This window comes from Diadema antillarum, unplaced genomic scaffold (genome assembly GCF_040938485.1).
Source record: "Diadema antillarum isolate AM-2024a unplaced genomic scaffold, OU_Dant_1.0 seq00000326_RagTag, whole genome shotgun sequence".
In the NCBI taxonomy this organism is placed as follows: Eukaryota; Metazoa; Echinodermata; class Echinoidea; order Diadematoida; family Diadematidae; genus Diadema; species Diadema antillarum.
In genome coordinates, this window is record NW_027271344.1 from 356,266 (window position 1) to 378,837 (window position 22,572).

Below are 22,572 nucleotides of genomic sequence, written 5' to 3' on the forward strand. Positions count from 1 at the left end.
GGGGGCTTAATACTGTCTCATGATCCCTTTTATGTCAGGTAAGCCACTGCCTACTCCTTATTGCAATATGCCTCAGTACATGTGATACTTGAACAAACAGCTATTATATCATCTAGTGAATTTCTGAAATTTCATGATAGATTTTCCGATCTGATGTTCCATTTTAATGGTTTTGCTGTTTATGTTGTCTGATATTATTCTATTCACTGAAGCCCAACTGTTAAAGACAATATCTTACTCTATCTCATGCTTCCAAAATTCAAATCTAGACAGACAAAGGGGAAGTGCAATTAGTTCTAGTTATGAATGGCCTCAAATTTATATTTCCAGTCCATTTTCCATGACCGCAGAATTTAAAGTTAAACTTTTTGAACCAATCATTTCATATGAAATACTGTCTAATCTATACCTCTCTTTCTGACCAAATATCATTACCAATGGTCATTCCAAGCTTAATGTATGGCTGAGAAAAGACACTATGTTGCAAAGTTTAATGATTCTTGACCTTTGACCTTGTGGGGTTTCCCCCAAAGCTTCTGGGTGCATTTACAACTCATGTAGCATAGCTGTGCCCATGTATCCAGAAAATCCATAAGGGGGAGGGGTGCTTGAGTTATTTTAACAAAATCTGCAACACACAGACGGAAGAACAGAGGGACACACAAACAGACAACCCACAAGAACACAATGCCTCCGACACCTTTCAGGGGCAGAAGTTAGGAGCATAACAATACGACCACATGACCACACTACTTTGTAGACTGCTACACTGCATGCAGTGTCAGATTTAGACATACCTCAAAACTAAACAAATCAAAACAAGACAAAAAAACAAACAAACAGACATCCCAAACAATTGTCCCCACATATCCTTGAGGTGAAACCAGTTCACTAGCATTACAGTATATTTGTACACATACTAAATTGTTCTGAATTGATTTGTTTTTGAATCGAATTGAAAGAATTAAATTGAACTGAATTGAATTGAATTGCATTGAAGTCAACTGAATTGGATTGAATTGAATTGAATTGAATTGAATTGAATTAAATTGAATTGAATTGAATTGACTTAAATTGAATTGATTCCAAATTACATCAACTGAATTGGACTAAAGTGAATTGAATTGACATATCTGGTCCTGATTAAACAATCTCTAAATTTTGTATGTGCAGTGGCCATATATTCTTTATATACATTCCTTGCACACGTAGGTAGGTCTACCAAGTGTCAGGCAAAATCTAAAGCAAGTCTGGAGTCACCTTGGATAAAGTTTGAGAGGGAATCATGCTAAACTGGTTTGATGTTAGTGGTTCTATAAATAGGAAGATCTCATCAATTACAGGATGTGAGAAAAACATTTTTATGAAAATACTGACCATAAATACTGAATTATGCACTGTACTGATGGTCGACCTCGAGCAAGGAGAAACGACATATTTAGAAACATGGGTATAGCTTTGCCCTTGAAAAGGTGAAATAAAATGCCAGTTTAAGCCCATGTTACATTGAAATCTTGACTTGTTTTTCCCTTTCTTACCTCTTCTGCCATCTGCAGCATACGCCGCGTACTCTCCAGTGACTGTAGAAAAACAAGAAGAGGAAAAACATTCAGATATCATTGGTTCACGATGACGATGAACATAAATACAGACGTAGTAACACATCCAGTTATATATCACATTCATTGTTTCATAATGTACACATGTTGCGATGAAAACCCATATCAGCAGTTTTTCAGGGAAAGCACAAATGCGCTGTTGAGTAACATGGAACTGTGTACAGATTACACTTCCCTGTACAGTGGTGAGAAGCCACTGTACATATGTTTGTCATTGTTGTTGTCAAGTGGAATGGGGTCACATCCTCTTGCTCATTAGCATATGCCCCGGCAACGGGAGTTAAGTCTGATGCTGGCAATAATGATCGCATTCAGGCAAGATCAGATGAAGCTGGTTGGAGAAAATGCAGCAAATTCCTTGAAATGGAGCATTTAATTCTTCCTATTTCTTTTGTGAAATCCATCTTGGAGATTTTTCACTTTTATTACAGATCAAACATCAAGGATTTGGATCCATTATAAAAACAAATGCCCTCTCCCTAGTTTCATTTCTCATTTTCACCACCTCATCCCGTATTCTAAAGTGGAAAGTTTCCAGATGAGGTATGCATCATTCTGAGCAAGTAATAAACACTTATAGCAATCCAACAGAACGCCTTTATATTACTCCTTTGTGAAAAGTAAAAGGGGAAAAAAGTCCTTATATTTTCTTATGTTCCCCATTTGCATACTTATCACTTGGCATGGCAGGCTCTCATTACTTGCTCCCAAGCCGACAAGCTCACAAACCAGTAAGTAAAAGGTCACTGAGCTCTACAAGCAATACATGAAGACAAGCCATTAATGCATAGAACTATTATTGCACGGCACAATCATGCACACTAAGTATTGATATCCATCAGAAATCCTGTATCTTTCATGATTTGCACAATCCATGATTTGCATTCAAAGAAAATGAGTGGCATTCAAGGGATTCTCCAAATAGCAAACAAACTGTTAAGATATCCCTGCATCTCTTTGCCTTCTGGCAGTAGACAACCAATGGAACATCCTACCCTTGGCAAGATGCTTTATGCATGTCACAGGCATCGCCTGTGGGTGGTGTTCGTAAATCTGAAATGAAATAAGATTTGTTATTCTGAAGGTTCGTTATTCCAAACCACATAATTTCCCTATATAACTAGATGCTTTTTAATCTGGATATTTGTGGCATTTTACCGAAGGTTCATTAGTCTAAAAATGAAATATGATTCATTAATTTGAAGGTTTGTTCTTCTGATATTGAAATACATCAATCCAAAAATGAAATACGGTTTGTTATTCCAAAGGTTTGTTCATCTGAAAATGAAATAAGGTTTGAAAAACATGAAAAGAAGGTATGAAAAACAAACCTTTGGAATCGCAAACCTTATTTCATTTTCAGATTAATGAACCTTTGGTACTACACACCTTTTATCATTTTAAGATTAACAAGCCTTCAAAATAACAACTGTAACCTCACCAACATTCCATTGACTATAACTATGAGAGAGCTGGCTCCTTAGTTTTTGATAAATTTCTATCAAGAAGTGTGTGACTGTAAGAAATATGAGTGTGCATCTTTGTACCATGCCTGTGCAACTGCCTGACCTGCATAGCTATATAGACAGAAATCAAGTTTTTGAATCTAGAGCCGGAACACTCCACATGAACAGTCTTAATGTTGTATTTTGTCTGCGCATTAGCTGTCACGTACAATAGTACTTGATATTTGATATTACTTTCTTAATAAGCACAGACAGGAAATATCTCAGTTAAGATGAAAATCAGAGTTAATGGTTAACAGACTTCTCAACCAAGCAAGTGTCACATACCACATTTCTTTGTTTTGATGCTATTCTTTTCTATGATAATTTTCAGTTTGATTGCTTTTCATATGGTTATAGTGCAAGTTTTTCCTTTATTTGAGCCCTACTTTGGTTAAATATCATGTCTAACTGTTTAAATCGGTTGCAGAATTATCAAAAGCTTCTAAATTTCCTAAATTGATATCCATTGAGTTTAATTGACAAAATATTTGAGATTTCATTCGATGTTGATGGTTTCTTTCTGAATTTGTGAAGATTTGATAAATTTGACAAGATCCATTGAAAGTTTCTCCAACAAAGATGAAATGCAGTCAAAATCACAGGTGGCTACTTCATGATGAAAAGATGACAATTCTTGCACCATAAGAATTCACGGGACTCGAACGGTTAAGAAAACTTTGGTCCCTCTTCATGTACCTCTCCTTTCCCTCTATCTTTAAACTCCTACCTCCATCCTTTTCTCTTTCTTTTGCTCTTCCCTTTCAAACTTTCCCATCCCCCTTTTGGCCTCTCTTCCCCACCTCTTGACTAGCAGCCCAGTGCTCTCTGTCCCCTGACCATGAAGAGGAGTCCAAGCTAGAAGGACTTGAGCAAACAGCTCGGGAAACAATGGTCTCAAGAAGCCAAACATCCATGCGAGACAAGGACCTGGCAGGGTGGAGGAGGAGTGGGCTTTGATTTTTGGCAGGGTTTTCTTTAACCATGTTATAACAAGGAAAAACCTGGTGTGGAGACTAGTTTGCCCAATCATTCTTCCAACATGAAAACACATTAAATAATACTCTAAGTGGTAAGACAGGCCTGGCATGGAGACTAGTTTGCCAGGTCATTCTTCCGACATGAAGAGCCATCAGACAGTACTCTAAAATAATGATAAAGCATGCACAAAATATTTGCAAGTATGTAATTATGCAAAATGTATTTGAACCATTCCACAATTCATTTCTCAATCTTTATGCACAATTGTACCATTAGAGAGTCAGAAGCTTAATAGTTCTAGGTTATTATGTAGTATATGAAATGCATTTTCTGTACACCAGAAACCAACCTAATGTCTAATGAAGTCTTACTTTACAGTATTGTGATTTGTGTACCCCAGAAACTATGCATGAAATTATGTTTTTATTACAAAATTGTGCATGGTTTGTTTTTTTAAATTCACTTCAAATTAATTTTTGTTCCGGAATGAAAAATGTTTAGAAAGAAATGATTTGGAGAACTTCCACAAAAAAGTCAATACTTAGGACCAAAGCAACAACTGAATCATTGGTGCACCAAATTGCTCAGTGTAAAAAAAGAGAAAAACAAAACAAAACAAAACAACAAAAACACACAGATGATCCCAATGCATGATGGTATAGCAGAAGCTACTAGGCGTTTCAAAAAAATTTCCCACTTTTGATTCTTAATAATTCAAAAACTATATATCAGATAACACTGTCACTGATATGAGTGAAAGCTGAATAGTGTACAATTTTGTTGGAGGTGGTTAGAATATGAAAGCATAAATCAGTTTCATGAAATCCATGATTAATTTCACAGTCAGGTTCCAGATTTTGCTCTATTTTCAATCCTCTGTACAAAACTTTCACTTTCCACAGGGATCAATGGGTGTGTATGGGAGTGTGTGGTTAACACCCTGACAATGGTCCTGAATAATGGCCAGGGTTTGAATGCTTCATGAGAAATTCCACTATCACAACTAGTCTTTCTTTAGGGTGGGATTTCACGGAGCACGCGAACGATTTACGAAGGACGCGAATGACAAAATCCAACATTCGGAAAAGTTTTTCTCCGAATGTTTTCCGACAATGAAGCCGAAAACTATTCTTGCGCAATTTGTGCGAAGTTTCCACGACGTATGTGCGAATGTCGTGTGTATCATTGCTAAAGTACAGCATGTTACGTACACGAAGAACACGCGACGGAAATGCGAACAACGAAAAATTTTCAATAATCATGGGAGAAAATGTACCCAAGGAGAGGTGGAAGCTGTCTTGAGTTGAATTTTTTTCTTTCCTCTATTTCTCCTTTCTTTTTCTTTCATTTTTCTATTGTGTGCTTGCCTACATTTTTTTCCTAGGACGTATCTCCACAAGTAAAGCATATGATCTTTTTTTTTTTTTTTTGCAGTTCCTCCAACACATAATCTCTATACTTCAAATTACATACGTTAGATTAATTCTAACTGTATTCTGCGATTTTTTTTTTTGTAAAACAAACATTTCTTTCTCTTTGCTAGTCTTTAATTTCTTTTGTTACTATAGTTGTTAATAATTGTTTGATGTTTAGGTGTATGCTACGATTTTTATTTGTAGAAAAGTATAGGTCATACATCCCCCAAACGTGCGCTAAACGTTCGCGAGAATGTCTCAAAAGGTACGCGAACAGTTTGCGATTACGTCGTAAAATGATCGGAAAAACTTCGCAAATTTCGCGTAACATGCGCGAGACATTCTCCAAAGTTCCGGAGTCTGTTTGGGGTTTCACGAACATTTTGCGAACATCGTGCGTGTCCTGCGAAGGTCTTGCGCATATGACGAGGCTTTAAAGACACTTTCGAGAACAATTCACGAGCAAATCACGACCAAGTGTGCGGAAAAGGTTCGCAGAAAATTTCAAACTTTTTTGAAATTCTCGCCGAAGTAAAAACGACATTCGCGAACAATTGACGACGCTTCCGAACCCTCACGTTCGTTTGGCGATCTTTTGCAGACCAAAATGCGAATGCTGGATTTTGCCATTCGCGTCCTTCGCAAAACGTTCGCGTGCTCCGTGAAATCCCACCCTTAGCCTCTGGCAGTATCTGTGTAAAGTCAAATGCCTGCCAATACTGTCGTTGAGTCGCGACAGTGCTCTCCCTACTTCTGGAAAACGAAATTAAAATGAATACCTTCTGTTCTGTCGTAAACATGGTGACAGGAAGCAAAGAAAATCAATTAGAGTATACACTTGTGTATATGGAGCCTTAGATAAAGCTACTGGGAAACAAATCGCCCCAATGAAAAAATGCTGCTGAACTTTTTACCAAAAATGATCTCTTTTTATCGAAAAAGCGACAAATTTGTCAGACTAATAGTAGACAGTTGTATTAAAATGAAGAACTTTAGATCATTTATGCTTATTTATATCCCAAATTTAATAATATGTGAAGCAAAATTTGAAAATGATTGCCAGCTGGAATGAACTGTGGTGTTACCAAGCACATGGAAACATGTGCTTACTTTTTCCATGTGCATGCATTTTATCCTTTGCCGTGCATAAATTCAGACTAGCAGTGCCCAGGGCAATCCACATGAAGTATTGATTAAGCATTCATGTGCCTGGGAACGGGAGACTGACACCTGGTCAACAGGTGGTTCAGGCATGTCCATTGTTCAAGGCCATTGTCAGCACACACTCACATACACATCATTGGTTCCTGTGCAAAGTTCAATTTTTGTACAGAGGGCTAAAATTTGACCAAAATCTGAAACCTTACTTCAAAATCAATCTTAGATTTAATGAAACTGATTTATGCTTTCACATTCAAATCACCTCCAACAAAATTGTACACTATTCACCTATTACTCATATCAATGACAGTTTTATCGGACATATAGTTTTTTAACTATTAATGATCAAAAGTGGGAAATGTTTTTTGAAACACCTAGTACAAACAATTGATTATAGAGGGCTGTATTTAATCTTTTGTTTTCTTCGCACAGAAGGGGTTAAGGAAGTGATATGTCGGAAACATTCATGCAAGTTACGGTTGAAGTATACATATAAGTTTGAAACTCTGATTCCATAATATAACTGAAATCTAAATTAGGACTTAGGACCTCACCCTGTGAGTCTAATCTAATACAATGGTCCGTATGCTTAGCATCTATGCAGGGGCTGCTATAGTGGCCATTGTGTACAACCAGCCATTTACCCACTATACAACTGGAAAAAAAAAAACTAAGCCTAAGATAATGATAGAACAAAATTGTGGAATGGTATATGTATCTACATAATACACTGAAGATTGAAGGTTTACTTATAACCAGAACATTTTGCCGTTTTCCTCTTTTTTTTCTTTTTTTTTCTTGTACAACTACTAAGTATAAGACACTTACATCAATCAGTAATTTTGTTACAAAAGAGGCTAAGATATGTTAATCAGCTGTACTAATTTTGCAAATTTATATTCATGATGCAGAAAGACAGGATAAATATTTATACACATCCTCAGTCTTGAGTTCTGTTATCATCAAGTCCAGTGCAGTGAAGTTTGAAAATAGATCACTTTTAATTAGACTTGGCTTGTCATACGGGATAATAAAACTACAACCTTAAAATCACTGCTTCCTTCTGTACGACATATAGCTTGTGAGTGTGTTTTTTTCTTTTTCTTTTTTTTTCTTTTTTGGGGGGGGGGGAGGGGGTTTCAAGAGATTCAGAAATATATTTTAACTCTATCACAAGGAATAATTGTGTATGAATCACATAAGTATGAGTAGCAGGCACTGTGTGTTCATATCTTAGGTAGATTTCCTTGAGAAAACTTAATGGACAGTCTCTTCTTTTCCCTCTCATTTATTCCCTCTTTGGAGAGTGAGACAATTTACAGAAACAATATTTGTTGTGTGTTTTTTTTAGGGGGGGGGATTGAAATAAGGTTTTGAAAATTTCAGATCTTTTGTCATAATGTCAATATTCTTTTAATACACAGAAACCGAAAAAAACAACAACAAACCTCAACCTCCTGATAATCTTCACATGTTCAGATGAAGTAGTCTTCTTACATCGTATCCTACTCACTGACAAAAAACAATAACATTCAAGGCCTAGAGGCTGGAATGACCTATCCCTAGGTATGCTGTTCATGCTTACGTATTCTAAAATGCAACTCAAAGGTACTCTTGAGAGAGGTTACTTTGCACAAACCACAAGAAAACACCTGTGTCTGGTGCATTCTTCTTCGTCTTTTCTGCTGATTCTTATTCCGCCATTTAAAGGGATGGTACAGTTTCCGTTGAGAGGAGGCTACAGGTTTCCAACATTTTTTGCTAATAAATTTTTAGATAATGAAAAACCTCTTGTGAAATATGAAAGAACATATAATTCTAAGAGGAATTCATAATTTATTGGATGAAAGTTGGGTTGAAGTGGCCAAGATATCCAAAACAAAGCGACAGGCTAATAAAAGGTGGGTCTCAACTTTTATTAGGATTGCTTTGTTTTACTTTGTTTTGGATATGTCAGCCATTTCAAAAGCGATTTTCATCAAATGAACTTCGAATTCCTCTTAGAAGTGTATGCTCTTTAACAATTCACAAAGTGGTTTCTAAGCATCTTGCAAAAAGTTAAAGACTGAATCCTCATCTTAGCCAATACGATATCATCCCTTTCATGCAGAAACTTTGTCACCTGTAAACGCACATGGAGGCTCCTCCAGGTTTACTTATTTGCATGCGCATGCATTGGCTCATGTTGTTGGCATTTCTGAGGTAAGGCACAAGGCCACGTTCACCTCATACTTCTCTTGCCTTTGTCCAGATATCACAGTCCTCTTTTTGTTTTTCTACCCCTTACATACTTGACTTACACACTCAATCTTCATGCTTAGTCTAGCTAAAAATAGCCTGTGTTGCCAAACTCAGAAGAAATAGCCTTTATCTCAAACAATACCACTGAACACAAGAGAATTCCAATGTACACTTGCATGTATACTCATGTACCAAAAAATGCAACTTCTTTATAAACACAACAATGCAACTGTGATTATTATACTTAATATGTTAATTATCCAACTTCCCAAGCAGTAACAATCTTTCTTCTTCTGTTTTTTTTGTTTTGTTTTTTTTTTTTGGGGGGGGGGGTCGTGAGGGGTAAGTTATCTAAAAAATCCCACAGTCTTTAGATAATTATCTATCATACAGCATATGTCTGCGTGTAATGACATCATGTTACCTGCAGTGCTTTTCCTCTACTAGTTTTCTGACAATTACGTAACTATACACACTGATGAACCAGTAATTGCCGCTCTCAGTATAGATATCCTTGATTACTTTTGTTCAAAATAAACACAATGTGAGACAAATATATCCATAAATTGCTATGACAAAGTATTCCAATCTTTGCAACCATACAGTACAAAGGTTTGCCACTGTAACTATCAAGATAATGATAATTATGATAATGATGGTAATGGTGTTAAAGGTAAAAACAGTAGTGATGACATTAATGACACCAGTGATCAAAATTTGAAGTGACACGTCCTAGAAATAACAATAATGGCAATTAAAACAATAAAATCATAAAATCATCCAGGGTAGCCTCTTCAGTGTTAGCGCTGTTTCTCCAGAGAGCCCAGCATTGCCAGGTACCTTGTTTTACAGGTAACTAACTCATCTTACACATGGTTCAAGAAGGACATTGCTGATAATAAATCTGAGGATCCATACTTGATCTGTCCACTGCCTTATCCACAATGCTACCATGCTCCCTGGAGAAGCAGAGTTCATTAAGGAACGAACCAGACAAGGCAAACCAAGTAGTGACAGCATCATTATCAATACATAGCACTTTTGAAGTGATCGTACATCAGTTACGACCTGGGGCGGCTAGGATCTTGGATGGTTTTTGTTGCTGGCTTATGAAAACATGCGTAATAGCACTGGTGCAACATAATCTAGGGCAGCAAGCAGCATGTAATGAGTGCAAATTATCAGTTCATTCACAACTAAATATCTTAAAGCTGAAACATTATCCAGTAGACTTGTCTTTAATACTCATCACTATTAAATCTCCACATAAGCATCAACAGCAAAGAGGAACATGTAATAAATGGTCACTTCACTCAAATGGCATGTTTCCAATTGTATGCAATACACACATCTGCGACTAAGTAGTGCAGTCATGTTTTTTTTTTTTTTTTTTTTTTCCGTCTCTCTTCCGGAATGACCTTGAGCTCATACTAGCACTTCCTGTATAGTCAGCTTAGGTGCATTTGAGTCAATGTAGATTGCAACTGAACACAACTCAAGACTTGTGCACTGATCAGCGTCAACAGAACTCTTTGTGCCAGCCTTGTATATCCAATGGCTTAAATTATAACTTAACACACTGCTTCAGTGTTGACATTGGAGACAAAATACTGATGTGATAAATGTACTAGATACCATGACATACTATTCATGGAACAGTGCAATATATTTTTCATTTTTTATCTTATTTTTCATTTCTTTTCTCCTTATGTTGTGTGAGGAATTTTTTGTGCCCTCTTGAGGACTCAGAGTGGTAAGGGGCATTACAAATACCTTATATTATTGTTCCGTTATACAGTATACCACAAGCATTATATCACAGATATGCCAATAATCAATGCTTTTGCACTGACATAAGGGTTACCACTGTAAGCCTCATAGACTGCTATGTAAATCGTATCCACCATAGTGCAGTGATCATCTGCATTGGAATATGTAAAAATATTCATTTTAGTCTTTTCACTATTTTTCTCTTTTTTTTTGGGGGGGGGGGGGGGGGGGTGGAGAATCAACGGAAGGATATAAAACAAGTATATCATGCAGCGCTTTGAGCCACTAGTGAAATTACGATACCTCCGTGACGGAAATTACGCTATTCCTGCCACCTCGGCATCCATAATTCCAACTAAAGCCTCTCAGTGCGTGGTATATTTTATTATTATCTCAAGTTCATCAGTCTCATAGATGACCAGCTCCTCTGTTTTCCAGATCACTTTTTCTTTGGTGACGTCAACACCCACGCCGAGTAATCATTCACTGATTAAAGGGATCTCCTGTATACATCTCATAACAGCAAGAAATCCAACTCAACACATTCTGGAACCTGCCCATACTAGGCATCATATCACAAGTAATTAAGGTATTTCATATCGCAAAGTAAAGAAGCAGCAGATGTCTACGATGTTATGGTGTATAATATTCTCTCCCATCATGCAGGCATTCATCATTTTGAAAAGAACACTTTGTAAGTTAATCATAGCACCTTGTACTGAAAAGGGCATACTAGGCATCAATGAGGTAACAAGAATCCCTTCACGTCTAGTACAGCAACTTGCTCAAACACTGTACACTGTCAAGATGTAGTTATGAAATACTAGAGCTGTCTTATTTGCACCTGAAGACACACACTGACATGTCAGTGTTCATACAGCAACAAAACACAGCCATACAGACAGTGCACTGGCAAAACATGTCCAGGAGGCAAGCTGGGAGAAGATGGGATTCTTCACAACGAGAGAGCCATCAACACAGCTGTACTGTCAACGATGCCAGAAGGGTACAGGCAGTTGTTAGGGAGGTCAAGTTGGACACCATTTGAGCCAAATAGGATATTGTAGTAAACAAGCAGTATAGGGTAAAACAACCAACAACGCAATGAGCAATGGTGAAATGCCTATCGGACTGTGGACAAACTAACTCGTACTGTATACAGCATATAATTTGTTAGGTTTTTATTTTTGCAAATGTTGCAGGTCGGGTGCTATTTACCAATTTAAGAAGAACGTGCCAAAATACTAACTCTGATTCCGACATGAATGCAATGTGCACGCATACAGGTACTGGTACGCAGTCCACAGCACGTGAAAAATGTGTGCGATGATACTGTACTCCACAATCATAAATCTAACCACTCGCGAAATTGTGGAGAACTCTGGATTTGTCGAGAAGACACAAAACGCACAAAATTGAACTCGCTAAATATACGACATATACAGTAGTTTTGGGAGCTGATGTGGCTCAGCGGTTTAGGCAAGGTACCTCACTACCTCTGCAGGGGACTTCTAACATCTACTAGTAGTCTGTCCCATTGTAATAGACTCAAGAGCAAAGCTGGTTGGGGGCTACTCAAAATCCAATGTACTGTACATGAACCTACATTAAGCACAAATCTGACAGGTGCATATTTACCCCTGTCATATGTATTTAATTCATCTCTCATGACACAGTCTTTCATATATTTGTACATATTGCAATGTTGTTACTTAGAACTATAAAATCAAAATTTGGTTTGCCTTCCATAAAAAAAAAGACTTGAATTGTATAAATATACCACAGGCATATGTGATGAAATGTGCACAGGAAGATTTTCCACTATGATAATTCCTATTCCATCTATAACTGCTACTGTGATAGCGATTGTGATGATGATGATAATATTCTTGATAGTAATAATGGCAATAACAATAATAACAATGGCAATAATAGTTTGATGATTCATTTGGGAGAGGGTAAGGATAGATACACATACATAGTACATTCACCAGTGTGAACAATACAGAAGAAAGTCTCCCACAAAACTGAGAAGTAGGCTTGTAAGATTGCAATGAAGTGTCAACTATCTGTCTATTCAAAGGATATGTGCATTTTCCAGTAAGGATGTCAGTTAGAATGAAAGAGAGAGCGTGAAATATATCTACAAGAAGCTACTATGTACATACAAGAGCTTGAACTTTGATACTGCCAGGGCCTGAATTCAGGCTTCTGCCTGGAAACCAGCATCCCACAGTTTATAAGAAAACACTAAACTTCTTGATTCAAATTAATGAAAAGATTTTGAAAAACAAATCTCCATGAGGCATTTGTGCTTACAGCACTTTCAACTTGAAAGTTGTGAAATTAAGACCAGATCTGCAAAAATACTTTGAAACTGATAAATACGACAACAGCTGACTACTAGCTATTTACTAATCACATGTTGAATGCGTGCACAAGGGACGTAAACTCAAAGTGAAGGTTCTTCAGTAAGCCTGTTTGAGATGCTTTATAATGTGAAGCAGTCACCCATTCCATGCATTTGATGTCACTATCTCTAAAGCTCAAACTTCTCTCATGGCAAAATGTGATATGTTTTTTGAATCACCAACAATGTCCTTTGAGCCTTGCAAAAAACAAACTGTCCTAGAATGAGTGTATCTTGTACATGTTGCTCTGTGCGGAGTCATTCCCTGCACTGAGTTGCACTTGGAAATAAGGCCATACTTACACCCCTCGAGTACTTCCGCATAAGACATGCTTCAACGGTGAGGTCACTGCGAATCACAGGCAAAGAGGGTGACCTATGTTCACGTCGGTGCTTGTAAAAAGTGAGGTCAAATGCCAAGTCACTCGCCATCCCCTCCTCTGCCAAAGACCTAGAAGAGTGTTGTTGTTCTCAACAATGCATGAGCATTGCAAATCACTTGGCAAATTACATCATTGTATGCAGGATCCTCATAGCAAAGCAAAAAGGCTCCACAATCTGTAAACACCGACTGGGATTGCAAGATGCTACTCCCAGCAACAGTTCGTTTAGGCCACTTCCATTAGCAACAGTTCGCAAAAAAATTTCTGCGCCCCCTGTCCACTTTTTCCACTACTCCGGATCTCCTGCTCTACCTGATTGCTGCGTAGTGGGAGAGTGTTTTTTTATCCACCACCGCACAAAAGCTGCCTGTGTTTCATGCAGCCACAGATGAGAGACTTGTAATACAAATGATTATGATCACAGCAAGAGCTTCACAGGAGCTTGTCCAAGAAATACTGAAGGCTTCTGCCCACTTCTCTCCACTACCCTACTAACTGACAGCTCATCCACGTCCAAGGATTAAGTCCCACAAATGGGCATGGCAACAACCTTTTCTGTATCAAATCCCATTTATATGGCTTTACATTAACATGAAGGCTTAGAATATTCTCCATTTGCACAAAAACAGGGAGAATGGGGGAAAAAAGCTCAAGAGCTGCACACAGCTAGACGAGCTAGATGCAAATCTGTGTCTGGCTATAATCACGTCAAACCAGCGAGGTGCAGCGCTCAGAAACAAGCATGTTTATCTGTAGGAAAAAACACAGCCACAGGGGATGCCTTAAAAGTCATTGCTCCATCCCACCTCTTCTCTCTCTCCCTGTCCTTACTTTTTGCCTTTATTTCTTTATCTCTTTTTCAATCTGTCCTCATACTGTCTATATCATCTTTTTTCCCCCTCTCCTCTATATATACCTCATCTCTTTCTCCCCCTCTGTCTCTTCCTCCTTTCCGCTCCATATGAAGAGCATTTTTGTTGGATGCTCAAAAGATCTGAATAGAGTTTCAATTCCACTGCCTGTAATCAAAGGACTACTGTCATGCCTTTGAATATCTTCCTTGCCCTGCGCAAAGCAGTAAACTCTGCCAATATCTGGACACATAGTTTAGGCTTCACCCCATTTCAGATCAATATGACCACTAGGCATGTGTAATAAATACGACAGTGCATTTCTCATTTGTCTCTGTTGTGATCTGATATCACTTGGATAGATTAACTCCTTATTTTTTCATGTTTTTTTTCTCTCTTCTCACAATGTAGCAAAGCATTTGTGTGTGTGTATGTGTGTGTGTGTGTTTTTAGTTGATCAAACATTGCTGATTGTATTTTGTGTTTATACATTCAAGATAAATGTTTTTGTCACGTGAAATCATAAAAATCAAATAAAGAATATTGAAAACCAAAAAAGTATGTTTGTGTGTGTGTGTGTGTGTGTGTGTGTGTGTGTGTGAATGTTTTTGTCACGTGAAATCATAAAAATCAAATAAAGAATATTGAAAAACAAAAAAGTATGTTTTGTGTGTGTGTGTGTGTGTGTGTGTGTGTGTGTGTGTGTGTGTACCACCTACAAATGTATATCAGCACATCTAAATTTCACTATCAATGTAACCTCTCCAAGGCTAATCTCTTCACAAACCATAGAGTAAATTGCTGGAAGCAAACTAAACTACACACAGGCATTAAAAATCTATGTGGGCACTGCATTTGTTGTGATTCAAAGAAAATACATGCTATTTCTCTATCTATAGTGAAGCTGCCAAAATTCCCACACCAAAATCAGAGAGGTTCTAATTAGGAAAATACTTGTGTTTCACACGCAACTATTAAAATGGAAAGAAAAAATTCCCAGACCAGGGAGACTCTTCAAATCCTCAGATTGTCAAGATATAGTTTTCACAGTTTTTCCTGCCGAATCATGAAGACATATCAGCTCTCTTAGGGCGGACGTCCACTTGGGCGCGGACAAGCCCCGGAAGGGTTGCGGAAGCAAATTTTGTTATTTCGGCATCCTGTCCGCGACAGACGAGGAATAACTTTGTGAATCGGCTTGTCCTGGGACATTCCTAGGACTGTCCGCGGACTGTCCGCGGACTGTCCGCGGACTGACTGCGGACATTCCTAGGAATCTCTCCGGAAGAGCGCGAAATACCTCGGAATATGCTAATCGTAGCCGGGCAGCGCGGAAACATCTAGGATTACACCAGGAATGAACGCGGACAATCAGGATGCCTTCCGGACAACACAAGTTAGGCATGCGGACAAACTGCGGACAATACCAGGAAAATGGAAAGGTATAAATTTGGCGCTGACTTTGACTTTTCCTCATTTGACTGCTAGCCGTCGTTGATGCTCCTTGTTGTGCTTCCGCAGTAGCGGCTGATATTATATTAATATAATTGGTCAATATCATTTGATAAATGTGACCACCAAAAGTCGAAGAATAGGATTGTCTGCATGTCGGCTGACGACTCATTTTTTTTTTTTTTTTTGTCTCATCTGGGAGAACAATTTTTTTCTCTGCCTACAGTCACATGGATGATATTCGCAAACTTTTTGAACCATATATATATATATATATATATATATATATATACATAAAAATGTAAATGTATATACATATATATATATATATGTATATATAATCATGCTGATAAGGTAGTCCACGTGTGGGCAAGATAAAAAGATAAGTAACAAAACTGCAACAAAGTTCATGCTGTACTCACCAACGATTTATTTCTTCACAAGAAATAAACCGTTGGTGAATACAGCATGAACTTTGTAAAGTTCATGCTGTATTCACCAACGGTTTATTTCTTCACAAGAAACAAACCGTTGGTGAATACAGCATGAACTTTGTTGCAGTTTTGTTACTTATTATATATATATATATATATTCTTTATTCCCTTTTTTAAGACATGCGCTTTATCCATCGTGAGGTATACACATGTTTTGTCTGATACTTCTGTAGAGCATGCCAAAATGATCCTAATCATTACATTTTTTCTTTCTCTGATATTTACCCTTGTGCATCCTCTAACCCTCTCTTATTTTGATCACTTTTGAACATTTTCAAGTCCGAGAATTTTTTTTTCATGCTTAGAGCTTACTTGCCTATTGTCAATGAAGTGTAAAAATAGGGAAATATTTCTAACCTACTTAAATTTACTTTTTTTTTGGGGGGGGGGGGTTCAGCTGGGCTGTCAAATTGGACAATCGAGTTTATTTGCAACTAAAACAAAAAGAGAAGAAAAAATATTAGATAATAACAACTACGAAAATCATTCAGGTAAAGAATATTTCTGAAATGATTTGTGATGCTTAATGTGTACTTAAATATATACACTCAGCAAAAAAATAAAATAAGACAGACATTTAACACTTTTTCGAGTTCATGATTTATTGCTTTTTCTCTCATTTCACTTGAATTTTGAAGTGACAGAAAATTCTTCATTTTCCTCAATCATCTTTATCTGTCATTGTTATTTTGGGCTTCAAAGATATTACATTGTAATGAGACCACAGGTATATCTTTGCAACTGAATTCATGCTTTTCAGTGTGATGAATTTGTCTTTTGTTCTAATATGTTGTATCATTAGAAAGCATTTACGTATGAATAACAACTTGTTCATTCAAATTCATGATTTTCTTCCGTCGAGATGTTTTCATTGCAATTGATTGACAAATTGCCCTACATCGACGTATATAATACATTAACATTTGGCCAAAAATTCTATGCTTTTTTTCTGAGTGTACTTCCACCTACTTTTGTGATTTTTCAGCTGGGCTGTCACATGGGACAACCTAGTTTGTTTGCAAATAAGATACGAAAACAACATAAAGGAAAATGTACTATAGTAAGTAATAGGAACCAGGAAAGTCACCCAGATGAAAAATAATGTCTGAAAAGATCAAATCAAAACAAACTTACTAGGAAGTTAGGGGGCTGATTTCACTTCTTTCTGGTTGCTTTTGGCACAGTCTCTACTACCTTATTCTTTGCCTTCTGGGACCGGAAATTCCTTAGATTTAACTGTTCTTCATCACTAGACGAAAGGTGTGCCTGTGATGGGGATATTTGCATGGGGGCCTCGCCTCCCTTCTTACTCATTTTACGTTTCATTGGCATGACGCTCGCGGAAAGTGTCGACATTTTCGAGTCTTGATCACAAAATTTCCGCATCGGTTCCGGACACTTGCATATATAGATCCGCATCGGCTCCGCGCTGTCCTAAAACATTCCTGGTGTCTTCCGCTTTCATTCGGGAAGCTTCCCCACACCGCGGGATTCTTTCCGGAGCGTGTGCGGAAGGAGCGGAAGGGTTCCGGACAAGCGGGACATCCTCAGGACATCGTCAGGACAAGTCGCCGAAGGTGTCAGGAAGTTCATTTCCGCGTCCAAATTTTGGTCTCGATCAAAATTTGGACGCGGAAATTTTTCTCTCTCCCGAAGGTGCGGAAACGCCCGGACATGTTTAGGACAGTGAGCGGACACGTTCAGGAACGTGCGGACAGGTTCCCGAAGGAGTGCGGAATACCAAATTTGCATTCCGGAGCTTGTCCGCGTCTTGTCCGCGCCCTAGTGGACGCCTGGTCTTACAGGGAAACAATGCTTTGTTCAAGTATGCACAAGGCTTGCCTGACAATGCGGTTAGGTCATTGACATGAGATGAGGTCATACAAAAATTGACTGTTACTGCAGACACTCAATAGCATTTTCCATCTCTTGAGGAGTTGAACCCCACTTGCAGGACAGACCCAATTTGTGATCAGATACTGCCTGCATTCATGCCCGGCTACAAGAAGCGGAGCAGGCGTTTAGGCCTGGAACAGCGCTCATGGCTGACTGTACGTATTAATTTCATGATCTGGCATTGGCATCATAGTAATCAGCCTCGTTATCTAATTGCATTCTATTCTCATATCTCTGCACTCTTTCTTTGAGCAATGTCAATTATGTGATCCTCTTGTGTGATTAATGTTTACAACGTTATGTTATAATGTCAAGACCATGATTTGTTGCCATGCATGCAGAGTACAATATAATCAGAAGCATTTTCCTATTATACAACACCTCAGAATGATGTCGAATTGTGATTGGCCAAGAACATGTCACATGACATTCAATAGAAAATACCTATCAAACTCATTGAGAGTGACAGCCATACAATAGGCCCCTGGCATGGGCCTATTGCATGGCTCGAAGGTACTATAGCACGGCTTCGCGAGGGGCTACTAATGCATGGCCGGCCGCTCACAGAAATCTGTGGCTCACACCCACCCGTAGCAAAGCGCCTGCAAACTACATTGTACGTGCTGGCCGGCTGCGCTGCGCTGCCGGTAAGTCTCACATACCAGGCGCGGCGGAGTACTGCAACGTTAACGTGTACGCGCAGCTACTTTACCTAGCTAGTTGCATGTATCGCGGCCTTTACACCTACTGCTGTGTTTTTACTTTTGACTCTGATCTGCTACGTGGACCACAGTGATCCCAAAATCAAGACTTCATTTCAAGTTGAGAAACCGTAATTTGATTATTTTTCTGTGTTTTTATACAAAATCATTTTCGGAAATAGACAAAGTCTAGACCTACTACTAGATCTACCCACATCTCAGATCGGCCTAACAGTCAGGCCTAACTCGATCTAACGTAAGCGTATAATGGGTATAGACCCTGCGGAGTTTGTGATTCCTGTGACTGTGTGGTCGAATCACGACGAGTGTTTGAAAGCAGTACACAGGGCGGTTTACAATTCTCTGCCTGATTGTTACATTTATTTTTGGGCCTTCCTGAGTTGGCGGTCACTAATTTAGTACTGTGATTGTGGACAAGGTGTTGTATTAAACGAATAATTTATGATTTTGTTCGTGCATTGGGGCACGTAATACCGCACTCGGCGCGAGATTCGCCACTGGTCTATTCAACGCGGCGCTACGCGCCTTGTTGAATAGACCAGTGGCTTATCTCGCGCCTCGTGCGATATTCGTGCCCTATGCACTCACAACTCATAAATTATTCGTATACTGTGTGAGTCTAGATGTCTGACGTGGAACCTTTGTAGTTGTCCGCCGATGTGCGCCAGATCAGCGCTTTACGTGATTCCAGGTTTTGAGCAGCTCAAAACTCGGCTTCACATAAATGTTTACGCAGTATTGCGCTGTTTTACGTAATTTTTGCGTAGTTTGTGTAGCTCTTACGCGAACAATGCGCGAAATATGCGTGGAATATCAGTGATCGTTCGCGAAAATGTTGCCGCTATCGCGTTCATGCGCGATTCATACGCAGTTCATTAGTGATAATGCGCAGATTATGAGCGGTTTTCTGTGGACCTCAGTCGTCGCGCACAACCACGAATTTGCCCTATTTGGGGCCTTTGCGTGCCTAAGCACTGAAAGTGCGTGGTTTGTTAGTGATTTTTGCGTGATCTTTCCATAGTTCTTGCACAAGTCATCGGTGATTTTCATCGCGTAAATCAGCGAAAATTCTCGACGGACAAGCACACACAATCAAATTTCTTGCGTGATTCATGCGTTTACGCCACTTTTGGGCAGTGTGACCGGGCCTTAATTTGAACTTGCATACATCATGTGTGTTCCATCAAATTCTATCTCTTGTTGTTCACAGGCTTACAGTTTAGATGTGGTCTCAAAAGCATACACAAATTTTGTACTAGGTTGTAACTCTAGGCCCATTCACACACAAGAGTTTTCATTTTTTGGATTGCTGTTATACATGAAATAAATTTTATTTGGCAGCGATCGCACATGGCATTACAAAACAAAATCAACCCCATTCAGCTGCAAGCAAAGCACTTAAGATTCCTGGACTGTGTACAAAGGATTAAGCAATTAAAGACTAGTCCTGGATATACTCAAACAGGTGTCTGAACAGGGCTCTGAAAAATTCGAACGAGCCGTTAGTTTGACTCGACGCGGTACCGCGACAATCAATATACACGTATTGTACAAAACCATTATTGCATGATTACTAAGACATGAGAGCACAGTGTACAAGGCATGCCTGAGTATTACATGTGATTCACATGTCCAAGTTACTGCATGTGTATTAGCAACAAGGTGCTAATATTTTCTTTGTTTACGGTTTTGATCTATTCACAGATCGAATAAACAAGCTTCACGGCTTACTATCTCAATCCACGGCTGGCCTAAACTCGGGTTCCATTCTTCGACTATTCAGTACCTTTCATATAACTAACAACACTGTGAGAATTACTCGCCCCAAAGTGCTCTCATGTCTTAGTAATCATGCAAAAATAGTTTCGTACCAGAGCAGAGCGGGCTCTGAAAAATTCGAACGAGCCGTTAGTTTGACTCAACGCGGTACCGCGACAATCAATATACACGTATTGTACGAAAACATTATTGCATGATTACTAAGACATGAGAGCACTTTGGGGCGAGTAAGTCTCACAGTGTTAGTTATATGAAAGATACTTTAACCTGAAACACAAACTAAGACAAGGAAACTCAGGGAAACTTTTGAGGTACCAAAATTTTATATTATCTTTAAGCACAACACAAGACCAAAGGGGGGGGGGGGGGGGGGGGGGGTGATATGATGTATTAATTGAAAGGGCATCTATGGGAGCCGAAACATTTCCTGACATAGCAGAAGAACTATAAATGCGCATGTGTGCACGCACACACACACACACACACAGACACACACACACACACACACACACACACACACACACACACACACACATATACACACACATATACCGGCTGATTCCTATCACTTCCCCGGCTGATGTTTAGTAGCCCGGATCTACCAGGTCGCATGTCGAGAGAGGTCTCCATAGTGACACGACATTTGCTCCCGCGACAGTTGCTCCGGTCTTATTTTCTCCAAGGACTTAGGGTTAGGGTTAGGGTTGTACAGCTGTAATAGGGTTTTAGGTTTAGTTTCATGTGAGGATCAGGATAAGGATAAGGGTTAAGTTTGTGGGTAGAATTTATGTTTTATCCTACCTGTTTCCCATTACATTTTGTGTGCTAACCACTGGACATTCCCCATGTTGAAACAAAAAAGTTTCCGCTACATCCCAGGAGAAATCTCTTGTTGATTTATACCACTCCTGCACAACTTTGGCCTTTCTTTTATGACTTTGAACATGATGCTCAAAAGAAAACGTCCTGGCAGTTACTAAAGCGAACGCTCAAGTTAGTTTTAGAAAGCTTGGAAAAACGTAAACGATTGCTAGCAAGAACACGCAAAGGGTCCATTTCATGCATACATTAAAAGCAAATGCTTCATCTCCAAGTAATTGCTTGTATCTCCAAGCAATTGCTAATGAGCAACAAGCAATTGCTTGTGGTTGCTATCAAAATCTTTTGCTCCTAAGCAAGTGCATAAGGTATTGTTGTTTTTTTTTTTCATACAGATTCAAGCAAAACACTAGCACAAGCAACTTTACTTTTTATGCATACAGCCCAATGTTTTGTGCACAGCATGTGTGACCAGCTGGCTAAGAAACCATTGATTCTTTTAATCCCAAAATACAGCTTGCCACACTAGGCCCTCACACTTTAGTGTCTATGGTCATACTCCAGTCTTGTTCAGTAATGCACAGTCTGGAGATTACAAAGTGTTTCATTTTGCAGTCATGCTATTTCTGTTTTTGTTTTTGTTTTTTCTGTGGGTTTTTTGCCATTATATGTGAACAGAAGCAAATAAAATCTATTTTCACATCGCAACACAAAAACCGTCAACTCTTGTGTGTGAACGCAGTGTCATTTTTTTTTAAATCTTCAGTTTAATTGGAGGAAAAAAAAGGCTTTTCTGTTAAAGGGGAAATCCAGTCCAAATATAAGTTAGTCTGATAAGAAAGAGTAAAATCTTACGAGTTTAACGGTATAATTTTGATCAAAATCAGATGAAAAATAAGGAAGATATGACATTTTGAAGTTTTGCTATTTTTTTTTTTGGGGGGGGGAAACAGTTCTTGAACGGTCAATATGAATATGCAAAAGGCAAAGTGAGCATGTCATACCCTCACAACTTACCATATACAGTGTAGTTTGTACATAAAATTTTGAAATTTACAGTTTTTCATTCGAAC

The 22,572-nt window shown here is 38.6% G+C and overlaps 1 protein-coding gene across 4 annotated transcripts in view; it reads right to left on the reverse strand.

Moving 5' to 3' along the window:
- Positions 1–22,572, reverse strand: part of LOC139730650 (synaptosomal-associated protein 25-like) — an 82,230-nt gene that overhangs the window by 36,796 nt on the left and 22,862 nt on the right. For all 4 annotated transcript variants that reach the window (XM_071641510.1, XM_071641509.1, XM_071641512.1 and 1 more), the window contains exon 2: positions 1,539–1,580. In XM_071641510.1, coding sequence (XP_071497611.1) covers positions 1,539–1,580 — 42 coding nt within the window. The remainder of the gene's footprint in view (positions 1–1,538; positions 1,581–22,572) is intronic.